This window comes from Dermacentor silvarum, chromosome 2 (genome assembly GCF_013339745.2).
Source record: "Dermacentor silvarum isolate Dsil-2018 chromosome 2, BIME_Dsil_1.4, whole genome shotgun sequence".
Classification (NCBI taxonomy): Eukaryota; Metazoa; Arthropoda; class Arachnida; order Ixodida; family Ixodidae; genus Dermacentor; species Dermacentor silvarum.
In genome coordinates, this window is record NC_051155.1 from 153,579,270 (window position 1) to 153,606,630 (window position 27,361).

The 27,361-nt window shown below is 45.4% G+C and overlaps 1 protein-coding gene across 1 annotated transcript in view; it reads left to right on the top strand.

Annotated features, from left to right (window-relative positions):
* Window positions 1-589: 589 nt before the first annotated feature.
* The window catches only part of LOC119441926 (adhesion G protein-coupled receptor L3-like), a 125,324-nt gene continuing 98,552 nt past the window's right edge, over window positions 590-27,361 (top strand). Inside the window, exons 1-3 of the mRNA XM_037706591.2 lie at window positions 590-685; window positions 12,005-12,289; window positions 16,319-16,459. Of these exons, the coding sequence (XP_037562519.2) occupies window positions 616-685; window positions 12,005-12,289; window positions 16,319-16,459 (496 nt within the window). The 5' untranslated portion in view covers window positions 590-615. The remainder of the gene's footprint in view (window positions 686-12,004; window positions 12,290-16,318; window positions 16,460-27,361) is intronic.

Below are 27,361 nucleotides of genomic sequence, written 5' to 3' on the forward strand. Positions count from 1 at the left end.
TGCTTCTAACCACTTTCTTTAGTTTATTATTTCTACTTCGTATACGTAAAGAGACAAGAATGAGCGCGTGAACATGCATGGAAAGATCACAAGAGTGCACTTGCGAAATGTAACTTTTTTGTTCAGCTTTTCTAAATACCTGTGTTTCTGTTACGTTATCAGCTGTACCCACCCTTGTGTAATACCCCTAGCAAAGGAGTCTTTAAGGAAATAAAACTGAGCTGAACTGAACTGAACAAGATTGAAATGTATTTCTCAGGCGCTTTCTATGCGCGGTTAACTAAAACATTACAAGACGGGGCTACTACATGTCAAGTGCTCTATTACCCGCATGTGTTTTTACCGCACAAACAGGAAAACAGCACGTAGCCACATTCTCGAGTGTCTAATTGCAGCAGACTAAGTTCAAGAGTGGAGAGCACCACTTTATGCTCTCGCTATAGAGCGGGCACATAAGGCTGAGACCGCTTATCAGTGAAGGTAGAGTTCAGCGTACCAGGTGCTGGCGACCAAACTAATGAGTTGGCAAACAGAGGGAGAGTACTTATATGCCGGCCAAAAACAGCTGGTAACCTCAAAGAGACGACACTCTGGCGGCAACCGCCACCGGCCGTCATGAAGGCCCGCTGGCAGCAACTTCTGTGGCTTGCAGGTTTGTTAAGGGCGGCACAACCAGCGGACAACTGTGAGTTGATTTATCGACGCTTCCATGTGTCCTTTGGTCTTCTGGTGCATGTAGTGGGATAGTTGGTGAAAACACATTCTGTTGCAGTTCAACATATCTACCAAAAGCATCAGCAGCACTTCTATATTAACTGCAAATTCCGGGTTTGTATGAGCATGACATGCTTATAGCAGGCGTCACCAAAATTCTACGTGAGGACTTGTAGCGCCTTGCGCAGCGCTACGCTGATTTTGTAGAGCTTTAACTGTTTTTAGCGATCTGGTCAAAACAAGCCAGGTGCCATTTAATATTTACTGGTCACCGGATAAGGAAGCAAGGTAAAGACTCATTGCTTTAGATGGCGAGCGTGCTGCTGTGCGTAGGCGACGAAGTTATCAGCTGCAGCTATGATGACTATGTCTTCCGCGAGAAAAATATGGATGCGGTAAGGAGAAGTGGTTTAGGTGGGGCACAAAAAGCGTATACTTTCGCCGGTGAAGCCTTGTGTGTATTATTCCTGCGTATCGTTGTCTACTGGTTGCTAAATAGCTACGCTAAAATCAGTTTAGACTGGTAACATACATTTAATTTGATTAGCATTCTTAGGATACTTCACAAATATTACGGTGTCCATCGATCTATCTTATCGTTCATCGGTCAACTTAGATCCCTGGATAGTTCATGATCTAATGGGTAGCGCGTGGAGCTGCTGTTATGAGAGAACCCGATTCAAAGCCAACCGCCGGACCAACTTGTGTCACTGGGGATGTGACACAGTGTAGGTGCTCCTCTTCAATAACAAACCAAAAAAAAAAAAGATCCTTTAATATTTCTCGGGTTTCTCGGTGGAATCAACGCCGCGTCATATATCTCCAGACAATCTTGTCTGAATATATATTCACACACGTGCCACGCGCAGAATTCGCGGCGGTGCCCGCTAGATGGTGCAGCGTGTGCTGTGGGAAGAAAAAAAAAACGTTTAAGGAGGTGTATAAAAACTGCTAAAATGAAAAGCATGTATAGAATACCTGAGTAACTCAAGCTGGCTAGGGGAACTATTTATCACCGCCCCGTTTAAAATGGCATGCCAACAAATCATCACCATCAACATCGAAGCTCGGGAGCGGAACCCGGCTGAATACACGACTCACATATGACACGTTCCGGCTTTGGCAGTACGGTGTGTCGCGACATTGATTCAATGCTAATCGCGCTAACGTCGACATTCATCGTGATATGGGTTCTGCCGGATACTTTCATAACTCTATATCTATTCATTGGCTACTATCACAATGAAGTACCTGTGGCGTAGAGGCCTGCAACTCTCAGCAACTAAGTGTGCAGTGTTGGAATTCACGCACAAATCAATGTCACAATAACCCATCCTTGTTGATGGAACGGCGCTCCCTTTAGTCAGCCACCACAGATTTCTTGGTGCGATAATAGACTGCAATCATTCTTGTACAAAACATGTTACTGCGCTTAGGGCTTAACTGACAACCTTCATACACGTTCTGAGTGTTATATCTAGACTCAGATGGGGGCCCTCTGAACAAAGTTTGTTCCAAGTGTACCAGGCACTTTTTGTGGGCTACATACGCTACAGTATGCCTGCGCTATCTAACATGGCGCCATCTTGTATGCGCACGCTGGAGAGCCTTCAAGCACGCGCAGTGTGGATATGCCTTGGCTTGCCACGCTGCACGCCAACTAAGGGCACAATAGCGGAAGCACGGGCTTCCCAATCGAAGTATACAGGTCTTGTGAACCTGTGCGATCTTATATTCGCCTGCTTGCGAGGCACTCACAGCATCCTCTGTCAACGCTTCCAAGAATAACACCTGACTGTGCTTTTTCTAAAGCAATTGCGTACCACGCAAGCATTATACCTGCAAGGTTCCAGGCCACCAACATCCCCGAGACACTTCCCTGGACATTACTCAGACCACTAGTGAGGCTTCAAATACCTGGAATTACGAAGAAATCACACGTTTCTTCCATTGGCTTGAAGCAGCTCACCTTGTGCCATATATTTACATTGTACAGTGGGACTATACAAGTATATACTGATGGTTCGGTCACGCCATCTATCACAACGGCAGCATTTGTTATCCCGCAACTTGGAATTACCCGGTGATTTCAATGGACCACAAATCGACATCTGCGGCTGCGGAACTTGCGGCAAAACGGGAGGCTGTCCGTTTTATGAGAACGCAGACCCCTCATAAATGGACGGTGTTATGCAATGCCAAATCAGCGCTACAGGCGCTGAAATGCTTTTTAAAGAAAGGACCATATTACCTGCTCGTGCTTGAAATCGCTGAACTTAATCACAGTGCCGAGCTACGTGGCCACGTGATCACTTTTCAATGGGTGCCTAGTCATTGTGGTGTGATTGGCAATAAACTCGCTGACAGTGAGGCAAGATCGGCATTCTCTTCCTCTGAAGTACGGACTGCATACTGCGACCTGACACTAACTCATTGATCGAGGCCCTCATGCAGGACCTTACGGAGGCATACGGAGCCCACGCTGACAACATCCACAGGCACCTAGATATGATCGACGCAGACGTTAAATTCTGTTTGCCCGCGAAGGCTACGCGGAGCAAAGCGTCATTGCTACACATGATTCGACTGGGCGTCGCTTCCACCCGTCGCTACACACACCTCATCGGCCAGTCTAACAGCCCGGATTGTGAACACTGCCAGACGCTTGAAACGCTGGAACATTTCTTCTTGCTGAGCACAAGGATTGAAACGTAGCTGTTCAGTACATTGTAATACCTTGTAGCAAGGACGTATTATCGCTAGTAACTCGCTTACTCTTGTGGACCGTCACGATACGTTCAGCTTCGACCATTCGTGCCCTATCGGTGTAGTACCGTCATTTATTGTGCGTATATAGTGCGCATCTATTCAAGAGTGGGCGTAAGTTTCCGTGCCAGTTGGGGTAGATATGTGTAGATACTGTGCGCGAATCCTACTATCACAGGAAGCGGCGCTATGCCCTTTATCATTGTTTAACGAGCGGCACTCACTCTTGCCGACGTACCGGGGCTGGAGCCTTTTCTTGGAAGGTTAGCGATACAACGCTGGCGGATGAGCAAATTTCTGTATCCTCGAGGAAAGCCGTACATCTCAAAGTGCCGTAAACACGTACGGACAGTTGCAGTAGCGGTCCGCGAACTTGACCACACATATTCATTACATTACTTAATATACCAGTCAATATATTTTTGCAGCTAACTACTGCACACGTCTTCAACCCAAATTATTCAATACAGCATGATTGGAGCACATTGCGTTAGCGAAAAAGTTTCATTTCCGACAACTGATCGCACAGAAGCAAGAAGCGGTAATGGTTTCGTATTTGTGCGTCGTCGCTGAGGCGACGTACGGCGCACCGCCGAAAGCGCCATCTCGTTTCTCTAGAACAAGCTGCTCCAGGAAAGGGTCAATATGCGCCTGCATGTCTTCTTCCTAAGGCTCTGGCCTTAGGTAGCTCTGGCCTCTAGCCAAATAGCCCTTTGTGTTATCGTACAAAATTTACCTCTTAACTTCTTGCTGTCTATGCGTGTGCATCCCCAAGGACTTTTTCTGTTTTCATTTATTGCCCCCAGTTTACCATTGCTGTTTCTCTCATTTTATTTTTGATGATTCCAGGTTGTATATTCGCACTTACAATGACCCTTTACTTTCTTTACCTCTTTCTCCATTCCATTGTCCGCCCTTCTTGGGTACAGATGTTTGTGCACTTTAGCCGCCCATTTCTTTTCATCCGCGTTCCCAAGCCTTCTTTCAAAACTAATTTTGCTGTTCGCTTCTCTGACCTCGAAAGAGGGGCCCAACCCGTGTCACCCTGTAGTGCCTGATTTATAGTTTTACCGTGTGTCACTGATGTCAACGTAAAGCCCGCCTCAAATAACCCCCTCCCGACAAGTCTCTCAACAAGCATCAATCGACCAGGTGGCGGCTCTTACAGACGTGCATCTTTCCTACACCGTCCCTCTACCATCACATCTACCCCGATGCCTTCACACCGCAATGCAAAACATGCCACACGCCACGCGCAGATTTCGACCACATTATCTGGGCATGCCGCGCAGCACCGCACAGCATCAAACACAGCAACAGTCCTTTAGAATCACCACGCCCAAGCAGTGGGAGGCAATACTGCTCAGCGGATGCCCGGAGGACCGACTCTGTGTAGTTGTAGTAGCTGGCCGACGACGCTGCCAAGACTCAAGACTCATGGTCTGGTCACCGCCTGAGGAAGGGGACTCCCGTGGGGCTAGTCTCCCGGCCCCCCGCCTCCCTTGGCCCCAGCAAGGACCTTCAATAAAGTTTTGTCTCTCTCTCTCTAATGTCAATTGGCCCACTGACCTTTTGGTTAAATTCCAACTCTGACAAGATCTCTGATCTTCAGCGCGAAATGGCATTTGCGAGTGTTAGCGCTACCATTTTTACTCCTTTCCAATTTCCGCGCACCACCTTGTATTTCCAATTTCCTCGAACCACCATAGCCACAAAGCTATCGATGATTCCTTGTACCAACATTCCACTTTCCCTAGACATTCAAATTTTCTTGGTGGACGTTAGACAGACAGACAGACAATGAACTTTTATTGAGGTCCTGAGGGACCAGCCGGCGGAGACCCGTTGGGGCCCCCGGCTTGCCGCTGGCTGCTCCCATGTCGGAATCGGGAGGCCAAGCCTCTCCGCTCGTTCACGGGCCCTCTGGACGGCCATGGACTGGAGCTTGAGTTCCACACTAGAGATGGCCTCGTCCCAGTCCTGTTCGCTGGTGAGTGACGTATCCCGTAACGCAGGACACTGCCAGAGCATATGTGCTAGAGTGCTAAACTCCTCCCCACAATCCGGGCACTGTGGGTCAATTTCTGTATTAATCCTGCTTAGGAAATCTCGCGAGGGATATGACCTCGTCTGAAGCATCCTAAGCGTGATCGATTGAGCTCTAAATAGATTTTGGTGTGGAGGCGGGAAACGCCTGCGTTCCTCTTTATAGTGGGAGATGATCTCATGGAATGTTAATAAGGGGTCGCTGTGGCCGAGTTCCTCCGGTTCCAATGAAGCCTCACCGCCGTCGCGGCGCGTGAATTCTCGCGCACGGCGGTGAGCAATCTCATTGGGGTTCGGGCGGCCCGGCAGCACGTTGTCACCCATGTGAGCAGGGAACCACGTAATATAATGGACGGAGTCAGAGTTAGTTCTGGACTTGCTCTTCAGAAGCGCCTCCGCCTGTCTCGCAACCATTCCCGAAGCAAAAGCCCTGACGGCCGCGCGTGAGTCAGTTAGAGTAACTATTTTCTTCATTCGTGTATACACCAAGGTATTGCTTAAATATGGGTATGACTTACTAGGAAATTTATATCTTGTCATTACACGTCTCTTCATTCAAGATCATAATTTAACATTTCTACGAGCTAAAATTAAAGCCTAGATCTCGCTTTATTACCACACGTCTGTAAATCCCTTGCATTGTTCATTAAAAGTGCAAGGTTGTCGTCATACTTACATCAGCCCAGGGACCCTCTGTCCGTTTTGTCGGTTTATGTCCCTTACGTGTGTAACCTAAATCAACACATATTTTACTATTTCCCAATTGTCTCTCTATTCTCTTAACATAAAGCGTGCACAGCAATGGAGACAGATGATCATCCTTGCTTCAGTCCTCTGTGAATCTGCACCCGTTCTCTGCATTTGCGGCCTTCGCCATATGCGTTTTGTACTCGGTTGTCCTTAGATAGGGTGTCCCAGCTAACTTTAGCCAGGCTGTTTGAACAAAAAAAAACTCACACGGTGCCAGATAAGATTGTCAGACCTACGGTGTTCGGCTGTCAGACCTCTGACGGCCGAACGCCGTGTAGGTATCTTGCACGGTGTTCTCCTTAATCTTTCTTTTATTCTTTGAATAGCCTGGCTAACGTTAGCTGGGACACACAGTATATCTACTTGGGCAGCTCCAAGAAATCGCCGTCTATATGTCCTTTCATTTGAGAATATCCCATACCAATTCCCAGTATACATTTCGGCTACCACCTTTGATATCTAGGACGATGGGCGTTATGATCCATTCTGAAGCATTGAAACCTCCATTAAATGAGTTAGTACAAAAGCATTATCCGCTAAGCGTCTGCCTGGCCTGAATCCATTCTGTAATTAACCCAATGTTCCGTTTTTCTCCACCTATCGACAGCTCTAATCTTATGTCTTGCACTGTCATTCATATCACCGACGTTACTGTAATTGGTCTGTACAAGCATGCTTTATCCTTATCGCTGCTGCCTTTATAGATTATCTTCATCCTGATTCCATGCCCCCCAATTGAAATGTTTTCACTTGCTTGTAGGCACTAATCAGCTGTGCCTTGCTCTTTGGGCCGAACTGTTCGATAAGATGCATTGGAATTTCATGGGGTTCTGCTGCCGTGTTATTAGAAACTTATTTTTTATTGCCTCTTCTAAATAAAGTTTTCTGCGTTTGATTTTGTGTTATGCAGCTTCTCCGTTGCTGGATCTGTTTGAGCCTAGACTACGCTTTTGTTTTGTTTCATTTTTCACTAACAACCTCTCCCACGTGCAGCAGTGCAACGTCTCTTTCGAAGATGTTACTGTATTCATTCAGTATAGAGGTTTGCGAATTTCAAGTGGGAGCTCCTAGTTCCCCCACGTGGTTCTCAAAATGTTTTGCGGTATTTTTATATCTTTTGCGAATGTCATTCCACCAACGTTCACTTGTACATTGCTACTAGTTTACTCATGGCCCTTTTCTTTTCCTGCTACTTTCCTGGTACTTTCCTGGTTTCAGCTAAGTAGTACCTCTTCGTGTAATTATTCAAACTTATTACGTTACAACATAACGCCACAACACACTAGCGTCAGCGTTCCCTCTAAGATAGTTTTGTAGAACGCTGTATGGAACAGATGGGTTAGAAAGTTCCTGGTGCGTGGAGCGTAGTGGATATATCGTAGTTTAGCCTACTTCTGGCGCCTAATCGGCGCTGGTGAAGCGTAGACATAAGGAATCTATATAAGAACGAGGATTGTGCCTCGGTCTTCCCAGCAGCATCTGTCGGCATTGTATCCGCTGGCATATTTAAGTCCTCAGATGACACTGGATAAGGTATCTTGTTTGCATCAGTTGTTTCAGCGCTGCCTCGTCTCCAGCTGATTTGGGAAGTCGCAGCTCCGGAGAGCGAAACTCAAATCCCTGTATGATAAAGGGCTGAGAGATTGTAAGCGCGGAACGTTTCTTTTGATTGCGCAACCGAGATGACATATCAGGAAACCTGACTGTGTCGCAACAGTTTTTTTTTTTGCATGAAACCTTGCGCAATTTCCTGGTAACACTAAGTTTCGGAAGCAGAAGGCAGCCGTGCTGTTTTCTCTTTACTGCACTTTAGAAATTTGTATTCATGTGAGAAATGAATTCAAGTGCTGATACCTCTTAAAATGTAGCCATATGCTAGGGTATTTTGCGTGGACATATATAGTATGTGTGCCAACAGTGTATATTTTGTTTGCGAGTGTATTTGGTGCTCACAAACAAATATGCAGCTTTAGAACAGGAAGATGAAGACAACATAGAGGTAATGAAAGAAACCGTATCTTGGCTGATCTCAGAAGCAATACTTGAAGTGGGAGGTAAGGCACCAATGCAACCAGTAGGTAAGCTGTCCGAAGTAACAAAGGACCTAATAAAGAAACGAAAAAGCATGAAAGTGTCAAACTCAAGAGATCGAGCAGAATTCTCGGAACTGTCAAAACTGATCAACAAGAAAGTGAGTTATATTCGAAAATATAACGCGGAAAAGATTGAGGAAACAGTAAATAATGGACGCAGCATGAAATCAGTGAGAAGAAAACTTGGCATAAGACAAGGCAAAATGTATGCAATTTCGATGACATAGTAAAATCAGCGGAAGAATTCTATACTGACCTGTACAGTCCCCAGAGCAGCCAAGCTATGTTCATTCGAAGTAGTGATGAACAGGATACAGAGGCTCCTTCTATAACTAGCGATGGAGTGGGTTATAAGGGCCTTGCAAGATATGACCAGGCGAAACGCTCCTAGAGAAGATGGAATAACAGTCAATTTAATCAAAGATGGAGGAGATATCATGCTTGAAAAGCTTGCGGCCCTTTATACGCAATGCCCCATGACTTCAAGTGTACCAGATAGCTGGAAGAACGCCAACATTATACTAATACATAAGAAGCGAGACGTTAAAAAATTGAAGAATTATAGACCCATTAGCTGCCTTCAGCATTGCATAAAATATTCACCAAGATAACTTCCAATAGAATCAGGGCAACGCTTGACTTCAGCCAACCAAGAGAACAGGCTGACTTCAGGAAGGGATATTCTACGATGGATCATATCCATGTCATGAATCAGGTAATAGAGAAATTTGCGGAGTACAACCAACCTCTCTATATGGCTTTCATATATTATCAAAAAGCATCTGATTCAGCAGAGATACCAGCAGTCATAGAGACATTGCGTAACCAAGGACTACAGGAGGCATATGTTAATATCTTTGCAAATACCTACAAGGATTGTAAAGCAACCTTGGCTCTCCACAAGAAAAGTAGAAAGATACCTATCAAAAAGGGGTCAGGCAAGAAGACACAATCTCTCCAATGTTATTCACTGCATGCATAGAAGAAGTATTCAAACTTTAGACTGGGAAGGCTTAGGAGTGAGGATCAGCGGTGAGTATCTCAACAACCTTCGGTTTGCAAATGACATTGTCTTATTCAGCAACAATGGGGACGAATTACAGTAAATGATTCAGGATCTTAACAGAAAAAGTGTAAGAGTGGGGTTGAAGATTAATATGCAGAAGACAAACATAATGTACAATAGCCTGGCAAGCGAACAATAATTCAGGATCGCCAGTCAGCCTCTACAGTCCGTAAAGGAGTACGTTTATCTAGGTCAATTACTCACAGGGAATCCTGATCATGAGAAGGAAATTTACAGAAAAATAAAATTGGGTTGGAGCGCATACGGCAGGCATTGCCAAACCCTGACTGCCAGCTTACCACTGTCGTCGAAAAGAATAGTATACAATCCCCGCATTCTACCGGTGCTAATATCATCATCATCATGATCATCAACCTATATTTATGTCCACTGCTACTATATGCGGCCGAAACTTGGCGGTTTACAAAGAAGCTCGAGAACAAGTTAAGGACCACACAAAGAGCGATGGAAGGAAAAATGTTAGGCCTAACATTAAGAGACAGGAAGAGAGTGGTGTGGATCAAAGAGCAAACTGGGATAGTCGATATTCTAATTGACATTAAAGAAAAAAATGGAGCTGGGCAGGCCATGTAATGCGTATGATGGATAACTGGTGGACCATTAGAATTACAGAATGGATACCAAGACAAGGAAAGCGCAGTCGCGGACGGCAGAAAACTAGGTGAGCTGATGAAGTTAGGAAATTTGCAGGCGAAAGTTGTGGTAATTGGAGGTCGCAGGGAGAGGCCTTCGTCCTGCAATGGACTAAACACAGGCTAATGATGATGATGATGATGATATAGTAGGTGTGGGCGTAGGCAAGAATGAACTGTCCGGTCGATGTATATGTTTGCATTGCGGTTAAGTGGTATTGTGATTTAGAGATTAGTAAGAGGTCGTCAGTTGGATTCGTCCGGTTTTCGCGTTTCTGTAGATACTTAGTGCGAAAACACTGGTGTGCACAAATGTACCGTCGCGAGCAAAAGTTTGAACACGGGTGGTGTCGTGATTGTTTTCCTTCACAACCTAGGCAGGCCGACTCAAATCAAGCGGCACATCCCACATGCTGTATGATCGACCACTCCAGTGTGTTGAAGCAATTCTAGGCTACAGCACTGTGCTAAAAGAAATTTAGCTTTTTTTGCTAATGCCGTGGTTTCCATAACCTTTTGTCGCGACTATAGGTGCTCATTAGAAGACCCCCGCGTGACTATACCATCTTGGAACACGTTGCTCAGGCTACGTTCAAGCTCTGAGGGAAACAATAAAATGGTAGTAAGAACAAACGCGTTACCACTATTGGGCTCCTTTTAAATGTCCTTGTCACCACCAGTGGTAGAGACTGCCATTATCTCGTCTGCCTGCTTATGCTAACCACAAGGGTTATTTTAGCCTATAGTAGAAAGGAACCCAGGCAGCTTAAATAAACCCCTCTACCCACTCAATGGCGTCCTCCTTCACATTTTCCTTGTGGACGTTAATACCAACCAATTGTTTATTATTTATTATTTCAAACTGTTATTCAAGTGGTCTTTTCTACACAAACTCAATCGCTCTATCTCACAAATCTGGAATACTAGAGTAGTCTTGAAGCGAAAGAAGCGTGTACAACAGTTAACCAAATTGATAGTTTCTAACGGCGTAAAGGTGCTTGTAATAAAACGCATGAACGCCCATCTATCCAGTAATATGAGAAGCACCATCTCCTGTTAACTGTTGGTGTTATCGGCTGAATCATACGAATGTGAGGCCTATACATTGGGCATCAGTGATAAACTGCTCGCGATTGCACAATGCTGCATTCACCAGTTTCGTGGAAGCAAAGCACTCGACATTTCGGTAGGGGATGGGCGGTCGCCGACATTTATGAACCTTATTATCACAGGCACGTCACTTGCCAGCTTGTACGCAAAGATGAACCATCTCTCTTGAAAGAGACCGCTGCTATAGTTTATTCTACATTTACAAATTGTGAGGTTGGTGATTATCTACCTTCTCATTATTCGTTGCCACACTTTTCTCACCACCATGCTTTCCAGTATTAGAATTTCACCGGCGACTGCTCCAGGCCCCATGGCCATGTGTAACAACAAAGTATTTTTAATGCGCTTACACGTTCTAATCTCATATGTAACCGAAAGGTATTGCATATCGTCACCGATTCTATAGCGAGAACATCTTGTCTAATCAGATTGTGGGCGCGAAGCGAATTGTGTTGTGCTATCGCGAATGTAGACGGGCGCCAGCGATTACTCTGAAATGTACGGTGATACATGTACTAATAGTGGAAGGACTAGGCCCTTGATATTTAGATTCGACGATCGACGACTGTGCGCGTCGTTATCGTTGTGCTTCGAGTGCAGCTTGTCTCTCTGTACACAAGGTGACCCAATAGACAGCTCTGGTCTGAACTCACTTTTTTCCGTGTTTAGATGTTCACAGTCACTTTTATTACATCGTTTTATTACAAAAGGAAAAAGAAGAGAGACAAAGGACAGTCAGTCGTATAGAGCTAGGAGCAGTTAACTTGCGGAAAGTAAAATTCAGTTTTGGTGCAAACTTTTTTCAGGCTCGGAGGCAGACTGCAGCAGTACTTCCTCGCTTGCACCGGCAGGATGGACGGAGAGCACAGATCGAACTGTGCTACTGGCGGAGGCGACATACAATGACACGACAACCGCATCGCTGACTGCGAGTACCCCATCGCAACACGAAGACGCCTTCCAAAGGCGCCTGAGCATGCTGCTTAAGGAACAGAAGCTGGTACTTGCACCGGCGCCCGACGCCAACAACCGGCGTCGACGTGCAGCCATGCAGAAAGCTGCTGAAGTCTGGGCGCTGTTCCGTGGAAAGCGTAAGTATTAGCATAGCGTGCACAGGGCAAGGACACATTATATCCGTATGGCGACGCCCTTGGTGCAAACTTATCGCATTGGACGCATTATGAAAATACACCTGATGTGACGCAAGAAACTCAACGTATAGGAGACAGAACACTCAGATATAGAAAGACCAGGAGACATACGTATATAAGAAGGATAGGGTAGCGGTTCAAGCTTAGTAACAGTGGATGTAACAGCTTAGTAACAGCAATTGTTTCCATTCCACTTATATACAAGCAACTGTCTCTAACGTTTAATCATTGTCGTTGTTAAATACAGGAAAAGCTCTTTTACGAACGTCTCGCTTGTGAAAACGGTAAAAAGATGGCTACGAGGAAGGTCTTAATTTAGCGGAAATACAGGCGCTTACGTTTGATGCAAGGTGCTTCACCAAGCCTGAAACACGAACCAATCGAGCTCCATGACTTCTGTGAACATTCTTGCCCACAGCGCAGGGCAGCAAATCGGCTGGTCTTCGGGTTGACCACCCTGCTTTTCATCTTCCTTTCTTTCGCTCTTTCTCTCTGATGAGTATGGATTTACATAATGACATACGACTCTAAATTTAAGCTCAAAGGAGCGAAATGCATGGTAATTTCGAATCCTAAATCAAAGTGTTAGAAAATAATTTGTAGCCAAAGTCCTAAATATTTATATTTCGATTACAAATTATAACTCCCTGCCGTGTATGCTTCTGTTCTTTTTTTTTCTTTCGTTTACTAGCGAATAGGTTTCCTTGGCTTTCTAGCCCTTTTTCATGGTTGTCGGACTTTCGCCACCGATAAAAATTGGAGGACGCTTAAGCTTCGCCTTTAAGAGTGTAACGTGATAGCGTTATCGGGCTCCATTCGCATCACATTTTTTTTCGTTATGAGTAGGCTTCAGTGCAGCACACAACGTGGGAAAGCCAGCTTACAAACACCAAGCTTACAATTACCCCTTAAAGTCGGCTTCACTTTTTAACACAAACGCATTTCTGGGAAGACGTTTTTACAGGAGCAATTTAAGACGTTTAAATCGAAATGTGAGGGCCCTAGGACCTTTTTATTATTTTAGTAATTGTTTGCTGTTGCCCCAAGGCACGCGCGTGTCCAAAATTTAGAAAGGCTCGGTTTTAAACATTCCCTTCAATGTTGCCTAGAACCAAAGTACAGCGAAACAACATGAAAATTGGAGGACGCTTAAGCTTCGCCTTTAAGAGTGAAAGGCGATAGCATTCAAAGATCCCTGGCTGCAATTACAATCCGACGCTATAATGCCTGTAGGTTGTAGTAAAGTAGTACTTTACGATTTTTCTTATGGATTTTAATTTGAGAAACTCAAATTTTGTTCACTAACGCCTTGCGCCACGCGGAGGGCCTCTGTGGTCGGGGTGGTTCGGGATTATGTGGTTCGGCATGATTATTTCCGCCAGACGCCGATGCTTACGCCGACGCCGACACCGATGCCGACGCCGGATTTTCTGCGGCACGAGGCCCTTAATGCTATCGCCTGAAAAAAAATGTCGCAGTTTCACCCGAAAGGCGAAGCATCAATTGCGATAGCAAATTAGTAGAGAGCTATACGGAGTAAGGATAGTATTTTTATCAGCTGTATAAACTTGGACATGCAGCACCACCAACAACGCACAGAACTGTTGTCGACGCCGTCGGCGTTTTGCCCGCGTTCGCACCGAACGCGCACGGCGTTTTTATATTAATACGCATTTGGTGCCGCAGCTAAACGTCGCCTCCCCGCCCTCCCTCCCGTCCCCCCATAACCTTCCGCGCGACGTAAAAAGTCGCGTTTGCTCTCTATATATGGAAAGGAGGAAAGAGATGCTTAATTCTGCAGCCCTTCAGGGAGCACGGCGCAGAACGCGCGTTTGCTCTCCGACGTGCGTTCGCTCCCCGTGAAAGCGCGCGTCTCTCGCGCCCTTTCACTCGCACATACAGCGTCCGGAGCGCGGCGATGCTTTCATCGCCGTTGACGTCATACGGAACCTCACGGCGACGGCGACGACGACGCCGACGGCAGAAATGAGCTTTGGAGTGTCCATATAATTGCTATCGCAATAAAAGGCGCCGGTGCAATGGACGCGTGCTCTCACGCAACTACGTTGCGGGGCTGTGCGGTTGTCACCGAATGCCTTTGAGAGACACGTCTCGTAGCGCGAGTAGGGAGCTTGCATGTAAGCTCCCTGAGCGCGAGTGCTTTCTAGCGTCTGAAAGTTGTGTGGAGGAGTGCTCCAGAATGACAGCCCTCCTCTCCTGCCGTCATCCTCTCCTTCTATGGTGGCAGCGGGAAAGGGTTCGGGTGGCAGGAGAGGAGGATGGCTTGTAGCCTTCCACGCTGGCATTTGCGCCGCTGCAGAGACAGCGAATATGGCGAAAATGATTATATGTATAATAATTTATTCTACTGCATCAAATGTGCTAGTTACCGGCTCTGTTCTGCGCGGAATTGCGCTATGAAACAGACGCCATCTAAATATTCTCACTGCAACAAATATACACCTTCAACCGCATCGTTCGCTTATTAAAGTGAATAGCTTTCTAGAAGCGTTCGACTATTCGCTTACACTGACAATCATTGTCGACGGTTTCTGTACAGTGTTTCTGTTGATAACGGGAGTCGGAGGTGTGTCCTTTCCCACATCATCATCTAGTCTCCCCATGTAGGCTTATCTGCCTACCACAGCTGTACAAGCAGGCACCACCGTTTTTACTCTGATCGTAATACTTTCCGATTCGTTTTGTCCTTGGCAAAACGAGTAACATCGGGTGTTAACTACTGGTGCTTTATGATGACAACCTAAAGATAGATTTTTTTTTAAATTGGACAGGAAACTCCCCTCTGGGGAAATTGTCATATCGTGCGTAGCATTTCTTGTAATCATTACATCCCTTGAAACCGAGACTGCCCTATTTAAGAGAATAGCAACTGCTAAGAAAAACTCGGAGGGCGCTTAAGCTTCGCCTTTAAGAGTGGAACGCGATAGCGTTATTGGATCCCGTTCCCATCACCTTCTCCTTCGGTTGCCATGCTCTTGAGTCACATAGCAACCTAATTATCATGACACAACATTCGATTATTTGTCCATAGTACGACTTTCTTATCATTGTTTGTTTTGACGCGGCAATGTTCACAAATCCTGTCGTCCAAAATCACATTTTTATGCGATACAAATGCATCCGATTGTTCAAGTACAAGGAAATGCCACAATCGCCTTTCCATAGTTATTTCATTGGTCCGAATCCATCATATGCGTCTAAAGAGGCAATCAAGCGCTCCGGCGCTTTATGCCCTAGCGCTCCTCCTAGCAGCCTTCGCGAGCAGTGAAAGCTTTCCGCTCCTGTCTCGATGTCACGCACACATACGTTCCTTCCTTCACGGCACGGTAGAGTTGTCCACACAGAAGTGAGATGGTTACTTCGCATTTGCCGTCGTTGAAACGGTGGCTGCGAACGCTGTGCATTATAAAGGCGAAAGCCTTATATGTCTCACGTTCAGTCGACCTTCAACATCCTTGAGCGAAAACCATGTCGTCGGCATCGAGTCGGAATCGTGTCATACATATATGCAAACACTGACGCAACAATTTTGATGGTGTGCGGGTCACCGTCGTCATCGTCTTCTATGAACAAGCAAGACACGCTCACGCAAGAATTCTGATGGTGCACTGGTCAAGCAAGCAACGCTCACGCAACAATTTTGATGGTGCCCGGGTCACCGTCGTCATCGGGCTAATTAAGATCGGGTGAATCTGGATGAGGTCGTCAGAGTACCCTGTGGTTTGCAATATGCTCACCAGCTACTCTGTCAGCCTCTTCGTTTCCCGTGATTCCCTCAAGACTGGGGCATCCATGAAAGGTGAAATTTGGCTCAGGGTTTTATATCTCGTGTAATCCTATTTCTGAATACGGCGGTTAGCGAGCTTTTCCGCAAGTTATATTTGTAATCCGAGTAAGCGTTATCGCGTCCTGCCAGTCACGGTAGTCCGTTTTTGTTCTCGGCTGCAGATTCGATCGATTCTGAGCTCCAGAAAAGCCGTCATCTGCCGGAAAAGAACGAGTGCGAGGAGACTGTGTACCGAGGGATTACGTGGCCAGCCACGCCACCGGACAAGTGCGCTGAGATGGACTGCCCCACCTGGAATGTCGGTAAGGCACCCTCCTGCAAGCTATCTGTATAATGGCGGCACTAACGCTTGCGCGTGCAGGAGCCTCGAGATATTGCAGTAGGTTGTTCAACGCACTCCCGAGATAACAATATGTTTTTGTTTACCAAACAAATAAAAGAAATAGTGATAGAATGTAAGAGAAGCAAGAAATGAAATAGTCGAATATTTGCATCCAATAAAAACGAGCAGCATAAACAATGTGGCAACGCGCTAGGCAACGCGCGGTGACATCATCGTTCAGCGAGGTTTTTTTTACATGCTCCACGGACTGACGGTCGGCTTAAACAGCTCGGCTGCTAAAATTGTCGACGCGAGGTGCCTGCAATATGCTTCCGAGCTGTATGGTGCACGTTTGAAAAGTTGGGACTGCTCAACAACTTGTAAACATTGATAGATGAATCACCGTTCAATATTACCACCTCAGCAGTTTCTTTCTTGGTCTCCCGGAGACTTCTCGATGCAACATAAATGACATAATCGCCTGATATGGCTGCATCTGGCCTGCCTAGGCCTTCCCGCTTCAGTCCGAACAGGTAGGTAGCTGATAGCCCCCTCACGGGAAGCGACTAGTGTTGCAGACTTTTGCTACACTTTATCTCACCTCGGCAGCAAAGTTCGTCCGTTATCTCGGTGGTCTTCTTTAGATTGGTTGTCGATATTGACGGATGAAGGAACATGGGTGGGCAGCACGCAATGTCACTGCAATAGAATGGTGGCACCATCTGTCACCGCTTCGACAAAACACAGCTAAACACGCCTTGTGGTGACAGATGGCGCCACCATTGCGTTGAAAAGAAATTGTTACCTTTAGAGCCATGTCTGTGCAGGCGACACGCACTTGCCATTGCGTTGCATTGACATTACTTCCGACAGTATATGACAGCATATATGCTCCTCTTGCTCGTGCATCAACGCTCGGACGCGGGAAACTAGTTTTATGCGTATTTCATGACTCGGTTAACGCATCCTACAAGCTTGAACTTATCATGACGAACCTTCACATTCTGCTTCAGTGACATGTGTGATAAGCCTACATGCCTCCGTCAGGAGTGGTGGCTGCTTCGACGGCAAAGAATTCAACGGAGAGCTGTAGGTTGCACTGCTAGAGAAAGTGTATGTCTGACAATCCAGTAGCACCTTCCAAACGAGCAAGGAAGGCTGGGACCAGGCTAGTGGCTTAAACTAAATGATCGGCGAATACGACAAATCAAAAGTCAGTGTCATTGCTTGCAAACCTCCATTCACTGTTTCTCTGGCACTTAATGGCTGCAGGCACATTGGTTCAGAAAAGGCAAGTGCTGTGGAGTAAACAACGGGGATGGTGATCGACCTAGCTTCTTCCAGGTTTACTAGGCCTACGAAATGCTAAGCGCTGCTAGGAACGGTCCGAATCGGCTCGCCAGCCGATAGAAAAGTTGCAGTTGGTGTACTCGCCAACAGGTTCTGCCGCCGTCGCATCACGTCATGGCCAAACTGTACCTCCACACTCTTACGAAACCTGCCGAGCGCAGTGGCGCCTTTCACGTTCGGCGCTCGTCTGACGTTCTCTCCTTCCCTCGCCTTAACGTTGTCTCACATCACGTTCAGCGAGGTGATCATCGTTCATTTCCGTGCGGCATAAAACAGGTCAAATCTCTTATATGCATATCCTCTTTAATGAAGTCCAGCAGCGATCTAAGGCTGTGGACCATAGATCTATTACGCAGTACAGGCTAGTGCAGTAGTGGCATCTCGATCCATCGTTATACAAGATGAGTGATATGCCTGCGCGAGCAGCTGGGCAAGGGCAAAAAAGGCAAGTCGTGCCGAAGGCTGGCCGACCATCCGGAGCACATAGACAAGTTGCAGTTGGTGTCAACAGGGATCCTTCTTCTGTCAACAGGGATCCTCTTTGTGCCTGTGACGTTCTTCTTTCACGTTCTCGTTCATGATCTCATATCCTTGTTACCCTATTACGCAGTACAGTGCAGTCCATCGCCCATTTACACTGGTGGATCGCACCGCCTTTCTCATCACGTACTACCTCCACAGGCATTATGACGTGGTGCTGCAACTCCAGGGGTTACTGGAAGAATCAGAGCCCTAACACGGCACAGTGCGTGCAGCCTTCTGTCCTGTTGCTCAAGAGCCAGGTGCGGCACGCAGCAGAGCATGTTTGAAAACTGTAGCAGTGCACTAAATATGTTCTTTTCTGTTTCTTTTTACAGATAACAGCAAGCTCGAAGGCAAGTTGTTCAGGATTTCCCTGCGGTTCGTTACCAACAATTTTGAAACGACGATAAACATCGCGTGAAAATGTGTTGCAATTTCTTAAGATTTTAGATCGAGTTTTTTTGCTCATTTTCTGGAGGTCCATTGGTATTAACACGGAATCTACGTTACCGTGCATGCAAGCACATGGCGATAAATTCAGGTGCTCCTGGGCTCATACATTAGGAGGCAAAAGCACGCGTCGGAGTTTCTTAAGGAGATTACTACAGTCAGCTGTTTTTACCAGTAACTGTGTTTTTTTTTTCGTGTCGTAAAATTGTGACATTAGATAAAATGTCCACAGCTTCGTTTTTTTTTATCTACTATTCAAGCAGGTGGGAGTGGTGTCCTGTCAAAGAGGCCATTGCTAGCTCGTTTATCTTTTTCTCTTTGTGGTATTTATATATGCTTAAATAATAATAATAATAATAATAATAATAATAATGATAATAATAATAATAATAATAATAATAATAATAATAAATAAATTCACCGTTCTCCAGTGCTCTTTTTCTCATTCTCTATTTCGCAGTGTCTGAATTTTACAAGTATCTGAGAACAGCCAGTTAACGACGTCCTGCTGTGACGCACATATCTTTTTTTTTTTACACCGACGCCCTAATTACAACACTTCCACATCCTTCAATAAAACTTTGTCAACGATAGCGTACAATTAAAGAAATTTTATTGCTCTCAGTGGTTTCGTCCGCAAGAAAACAACTTCTCTCCGCAATGTCTTACGGGTGCCGCCTCTGCCCAGCAGAAGTACTTAGCCGACATCATCGAGACCGTGAGCGACTTCGTCAGCAACAACTCGCTAGAGGTTGGCGGCGACCTGGTGGCCATCGTCGATCTTCTAGACATGGGCGTGGTGCGAAGTGACACGGGCGACAACTACCCCGGCCGCATCGCTAGCGCGGCTCAGGCGCTGCGGGTTGGTGGTCTCACGGCTTCTACGGTCGATGAACTGCTGAGCCGCGACAAGCCCTGGAACGAAGTGCCCGTGGTGCGTAGAGAACGTTATCTTTGTCTTTTGAAAAGTGCAAGCACCGATCCGCTTGCAGGGTTTGGTGAAGACATGATGCATGTGTAATGCTGAAATGGGTCACACAACAAAGTTTATGAGAAAACGGACACGGCACTAGAGCGGATGCAATGTTTGCAATGATACATCGCAATGATACAATGTTCCTTGTTGATGCATTTTCTTTTATTTGTGCCGAGTGTTTCGTTGATTGCACATTGTATTAAATCGCTCAAGCTTTTGTCGTCAACTTGCGCGCTATCTGTTGCAAACGCGATGATGAATGACATAGGAGAGTGAAAGCCAAGTATATAGCAACCCTTGAACACTTGTGAGCCAGTCAGTAGCAGAAACCTTTCACTATAGAACTGTAAACGATGGCACAATCGGTGGACTAGAGAATAAAATACTGCAATGGTAGTCAAGTTAGTCTGTTATGAAAGTTAGCGTGTCAGTTAAGCTTCGAAACTTTATGAGCACAAGGAAAGTGCCACGGAGTGGGCGACCTTTATTTTGCAATACGTTGCAATGCGTCATACGGATCACCTCATTGAGCTCAAGTTGCGATAGACCTGAGCAGATGTTTACTATAACCCAGCTGCAAAAAAAAAAAAAAAAAAAAAAAAGACACATTAGCGTAGCTTGTCCTGGAGGCGCATTGCTAAAGAGACAGCGGAGCTGATGGGCACCTAGCTAGTCTTGGCTTTTGGGTTAGGCTAAGCACTACCAAGTCATGCCCAGCATTTTCCGGAATTTCTTGATTATTGATAGATTATCGATTAGCTATTCATTGCCTATCGCAAGGTATTAGCCACGTATTTGGGCTAGGCTAAGCACTGCCAAGTCATGCCCAGCATTTTCTAGAATTTATTGATTATTGATCGATTATCGAATAGCGATTGATTGGCTATCGATCGACTATCGATGACTGACTAAGCTTAAGGAGTCCCAAGCATGCTTAGCTAGACTTATCTAAGCTCAGCTTCGCTAGTTCACAGAGGTATGTGCAAATTGCGCTTGGGCCCTTTCTGCACAACCTCCAGGATCGGCCCCCAGTTTTCCGTCTACGACAGACAGAATATGCTCGGCATAAACAGCGCCGCCGTTAAAAGCCTCATTGTATAGCAACAACAGCTTGATTTGGGCGAGTTTGTTCGTACTGAATAACGAAGGTACAGTGCAACACTTTTTTTTTATTTTTTTTTTGAAGGAAACGAAGAGACAGGAAAGAACGCTGATGAACGCAATGCAAGAACGCAAAAAAAAAAAAGAACGCAACGTAAGAAATGGTTATGGCAGCCATATGGCTGTGCATTGCAAGGAGTGCAAATGCAAGCCATTAGTGCACAAGGCAAGGTTTCTGAAAAAAGCAAGAACAAAAAAAAAAAGAAAGGGAAATTTTAAAAGCTTTTTTTTATCAGGAAGGCCGCGGATCGATGCATTAGCACACCTTCACTTCACCTACCTGATAGAGAGTTTTCATTCTTCGGTCAACACTGTTTTTATGTATAATCACATACGTGTTGGTACGTTTGCGGTGTGTTAGCGGAACGTGTTAGCTGTTGTTACATGTTGTTACACGTGATGGCGGAACGTTGTTGGGCATGTGCCTGGTTTCTTCTCCTGCCTAAAAGCGGCTGGCAATTTCTTCAATAAACTCATTAAACAGCGTTGTTTCCTGTGTCTTTGTTTCCTTCCAAAAAATTGTTGCGCTGTACCTGCGTTACTCATTGTATAGCCTCGGCCAGAACACGCCACAGTTTGAATTTACAATACATCAATCTTCAGCACCAGTGTAGCATTAGCCAGAGCCCTTCCTGCTTTTAATTAGAGGTAGCATATTATTGAAAGGAAGACCTCCAGAATATGGCTAGCAGAAATTCCTAGTAAATCTCAGGGTATTCATGGCAAGCTACATTAGTATGTTATTACCGTTAGTTGACTGCCTGCATTGGACATCTGAGCATTCGAAGACAAAGAAGTTAGTGACAGGCACAGATGTGCTCTTGATGCCTTTGCATGTGCATAACTATATGTGTTGCGATGCCTGGAAACAACTGTTTGTGTTAGCTAAACTTTTGTGTCTTTATTTCTGCAGCAAACACGCCACAGCTGCGCCACAACTTTACTGCTGATAATGGATGTCGCCGGAATAATCTTGAGTGCTGCCAGCAGTGAACAAAAGATCCTCGCTTTTATAAATTTCCGTAAGTGCAATTGTTTGCAACGGATATTTACGGAGCGTAAACACTTCTGAAGGAAGGGGGGGGGGGGGGGGGGGTTGAAAGCATCTATTGCGTGGCAACAATGACCTTTATGGCGCTTCAAAGGCGCTTCATTTCTCTTATGCGTAACTATAGGCGTAACGTCGTCTAGTTAGCAGACGCTTTAGGGCATGGCCAACATGCTCTGCCATATCCATTATTTAATTTGCCACTGCTGTCTAACTGGTGCCAATAACTAGTGACACATCACATTACTTTGCTAACGCTGCGCTAGATAACGTGTTGCTATAAAAGCGCATCACGGGCGTAAAAAGGAATAACATAACAATGATCCCTGTCATCCCTGAGGAAAAGATAAAACTTGCGCACGTTAAGGAACCCCAGGTGGTCCAAATTTCCGGAGTCCCCCACTACGTCGTGCCTCACAATCAGATCGTGGTTTTGGCACGTAAAACCCCATAATTTAATTATATATATGAATATATATATATATATATATATATATATATATATATATATATATAGATCCTAGTACTAACCCATTAAACAAGAAGAAAGAAATAAAGCAGAAGAAAGAGCGTCCTATTATACGCTTAGTGCACAATAGGCAAGTCAAAATAAATTATTGCCGCGTGTATACGAACAACGAGACAAACCGGAATGAAACGTCGCTGATCTGGCGTGCGCGAGCAGTGGTAAAGATACCTAAGGTGAGGAAAAGGTAAGCAACACAGGTCCTTGTGCATAAATGCATGACTGCAGTAATTTCCTTCGTAGGCACGAAGGTTAACGTGATTTTACTTGCACTCACGTTTGGATTAGGCACGCCTACGTCTAACGCTGTGCAAGCACGTTACAATATCGCGCAGAATCTGCGAGAACTTACGTATTTTAGTCGCCATGAAACTCACGTGCTGTACAGCCAAACGCTGCCTGTAGTGTCACGAGGACTGAATGATTCTGCATCTGATTTTCATGCACTGCATATAGGAGGTGCGTGTACGAGTCTGCGGCAGTGTGCTGCACTTTTCGTTCCTTATCTTCGTTCCTTACTTTACGCCAGAAGCAGTATCGTGTGTCACTTCAAGGCGCAAGGACTGCCTGCATACTCGCGTGGATCAAAGAGAAAGATTTCACTGACGCTTCGTTATACTTGCAAATGGGTGCTAGTGCAAAGCAAGGTACCATTTGTCTCCAGAATTTCCCGTGGTTTCAGGCTATGTACTTTATTCATGTATATATACAGTCGAAGGCACTGCACGGTACTTCAGTTCGTGCCATCCAAGGTTCTTGGCAAAATACATTTTGCATCGTCATCGCTGATTTTTGTTTCTTTGCCTTTCTTGTAATTGCAGAGATGAACATAATCTCAAGCACGACGACGCACATTGCCAATCAGACAATGCTTTTGCCGGCGCCTGGCAACAACCTCAACCGAACGTACAGCACTGCGCAGCTTCGTATAGCCCGCAGCTCCAGCGGGGCCGAAGAGGATTCGCGGGACGGCGACGACGGGGCAGGCGACGTTGTGATCGTGTTTACCGAGTTCCCGCGCCTCGATAAGCTCCTCCTCGACGACGGGTGAGAGCAAGGCCACCAGGGCGCGCGCTCTGTGTTTTCCCAGAAACAGCGGGGAGGCCCAGCTCTTTCTCTGTGTGTTCCGCTGGCGCCTCGCAGGGTGTGCACGCGTGGGTGTCCGTGGTATACGAGATTCTCAGGGACGTTATGGCAGCAGGGCGGCGCCGAGGTTGACATTAAGATGAAAAAAAAAAATATACACCGTGGGTACTCGTCTTAGAAGTGCGCTTGTCGAAGCGGGGCTTTGGGTTTCGAAGGGTTCCGAGAACTGCCCTAAATTCGGTGTGACGGCCGGCCCAACTTCAACTTCCGCACGAAGGTTTCCGAGGCCCGGTCGCTGTTCTCGACTTTGACCCATATTTATTCGTCACTGTCTTTCTTTTCCACTCTTGCGATTACAAAGGTACTGTTGAATGGGTCGGCACGGACCTATGTCTTTGCGGTAGCCCAACACTCGTTGGACTGAATAAATACGGCTACCGCTAAATTTGAAGCCGTGCAGTTGCAGATATAGAGCAGGTCAAGATAAGAGGGCGTACTTACGGTGACGCCGAAATTTAAACGAAAAGCGGCCGTCAGTTACGCAGCACTACAATAGTGCTTGAATATGTGAGGCAAGAACAATGAGCAGGAAAACTGTTATAAAATGTTCAATGAAGAAAGGATATACGCCGGCCTAAAAGCAAACCAGGCTACGTACGCCGGAAACTCAGTCTGTAGACGCGTAATTTCAACAAGGAGCGATCAGACGGCCAAAGTCAAGGATCAGGAGAGTAGTCAAGAGATTAGCCAATCCATGATTAAACAATCGGTACAAGTACCACACTCTGCATCACGTAATACAGCTATGAGAGACGTATTAAGGCTGAAACTTTGTATCCTTAGAGAGCAGGATAGTGAGGAATGCGTAGCATCGCGAAAGTCATGTCATCTTATGATGAAAAGTATGAGTTTATGCGGGATATATTACTGGGAGTCCATATGCCGCTATTGCCATACCTGATTATAATTTCATGAGCTACCCAAGAGAGAAATGTGGTAATGTACGAAATTATTTCGGCTCAAAGTCTGGCTCAAAACATTAGAATCTGGCTGCACGGCGGGAAAGTAAAAAAAAAGCCAGATTAAAAATAAAAAGACAAAAAGAAGAATAGCTAGGGGACATTGTGCTGCATGCGCTATATGTAGTATAGTCGAAGCAATAATAATATACACATTAAACGGCGCAACATAAGCGAAATGACAGATTTTTGATGTATTTTAAAATATTTTTCATCTGCTTTAAATCAAACTTTTGTACAAGCATTTAAGCCTCACACGTAACTGCTCGAGTCCCAGTTAAAGAACTGACGAGATAATTTCATCCAAGAAACCAGGCCTTTAAATTCTCATTTTGCTTATGTCCTTTGCAATTAAGTAAAAAAAAAAGAAAGCATTGTTTCATGGAAAAGATTTCACGCTATTTCCTTGCTTTGAGTAAAATATCTTTATTATAAGGTATCACTTATGAAATGGAATACCACAAATGAAAGAGCTTCACAAGTCTCTCTGCTGTCCATCATTACCGCACTGGATGCGCAATGAACCTATGGCCACATTTACATACATGAGTCATAATACAGTGACCTGTATTTCTATTCCAACAGCTACGAAGCTCAAGCAGCTCTCTCTGCTTCGTTACTCCTCACATTTCGAAGCGAGATTACCTCTCTCGGTCCATGCCATTAAGTTTGGAATCATTGTATGCTTGAATTGTTTAATATTTACTTACTAAAAAGGAAGCTAAGCCAGTCCACGTATCTGCAGCAGCTCACTTCTGCTAAGGCGAGGCGCGCATACGATGGTGAACTTTAACTCTTTCCCGATGAACCGAGCAAGCAAAGATACCGTAGGCTTTATTCAACAATGTCGATTAACAAACGTGAACTTTCTGCTAGTGCTGAGTAAGAAGAAAGCGCCAATTAACGCTTCGTTTTTACTCAACATTAATTCGTTTATTTTGTCGTTAAATTGAAGATATAGATCCCTGTACGAAACCGTTGGTACATCGGTAGTTACGTGCGCGCAGGGTGGACGCCGAGGATCCTAAACAGGAGCTGAACTCTCCGGCCATCAGCATCCGGGTGGGCAGCGAGGCACCAGGCCTGGTTCTGGGCGCGCACGTCGAGTTGGCTCTGCCCATGCTGCACTACGAGGCGGAGAACCCAACCTGCGTCTTCTGGGACACACTCATCAAGTGCGTGTGGTTCTAAAAAAGGCATTCGTAAGCGAGGTAAACGACAGTCCATCTTGCACATAATGGCTACACCGTTTTGGGAAACAGGATTATATGGTACTGAATAGACTGGTTATTGTAACTTGTGCATAACAAACAAGTGCGGATATTAAGCAGAGATATTAGCTTGCGAAGCATCCCTTTCTGGTCATTTGTCTAATGAATCGTCAGAGATTCTTGGAAGCATGGTTTCCTGAATAAAAATTTAAGTGCTCTGTAAAGAACTTAAAACCGCGTTGGGAGGTGCTACATTTTTTTTTTCTAAATTCGGATTCAGGACGTGGTTCCGTGCTTGCAGTACAAGCCACTCTACAGCGACCTTCGAAAAGTGCATGATATGCGCAAAAATATGCTTGGACGTCAACTGTAGCTAAAATCTGCAAACGCAGGTAACACCGAAAACAGACTTATCGAGACCGTCCTCCGATTTGTGTCCATACATTCGGCTGTATGGTAAATTATATTCTATCTCTGTATTTCTCTCTTTTAATTAAGCCTTTGAAATTAGGCATTATTTTAACAACTAGTTTTTGGGAAAAAGTGATTAGATTGGTTAGACAAGCCGAACGCCCAAGTCATTATCAGAACGATGGCAAACGTAGTAGCAGTATCAATGCTTTCTAATAGCCCGTAACCATTAGATACTCTGGTCGTGCTCAAGGTCCACCAAGGGCTTATTTCCGCTCTGGTCAGCTTTATCGGACGACGGCCCCCTTACTCCGTGCGCTGCCTGCACTCTTGCACAAATGACTGCAAGCACAACACTCGATACTAATAGCACTCGCTTATCTCCTCTTGCGACCAGGAGTTCCGGATCCGGAGAGCCGGCGGTGTGCCAAGTTTGGTCTTCCTAAAAGTGCAAACGTCTTTTGTTCTGTAATGGCTGAAGCATTCTAATATTATTTTCTGCCTAGTATCTTATCATGAGTGCAATCGGCTTATCACCATCGTTGTTGGAAAATAGACAGCAGATATATTATATATATAATATAATATAAAACCAGCATACATACGGCATGGAAAATGATATAGCATACATACATACATACACACACAACACATACACCACACATATATATACAGGGTGTTTCCGCGAACACTTTCAAAATTTATCAGGGTTTTGCCTGTGGCAATAGCCCCATTCTAGTTAATGGGCTGGTCTACTCGAAGAGGCGGACATTACTTGCACAAAAATTGAAATGCATAATCGACTAATCAACAAAAATTCACTATGAAGTTTTAACTAATTACCTGACGGCCCATACTGCAACTTACAAACTGTAGCCGTGGAGTTCGCAAGGTGGATCCACTGGAATTAATTATCGGATGACACCAGTTTCGAGATATTTAATTCCCGAACTTTGCGGAGAAAGGCATTGGGGTTCCAGTTAATTTTGTGCTTCAATGCATAAGCGACGTTTTTTAAGAAACTAACTAGAACGCCAATGCATTCTCCGCAAAGTTCGGGAATTAATATATCGAAACTGGTGTCATCCCGAGAATTCGTTTCCAAGTTTAGATCCGTCAATT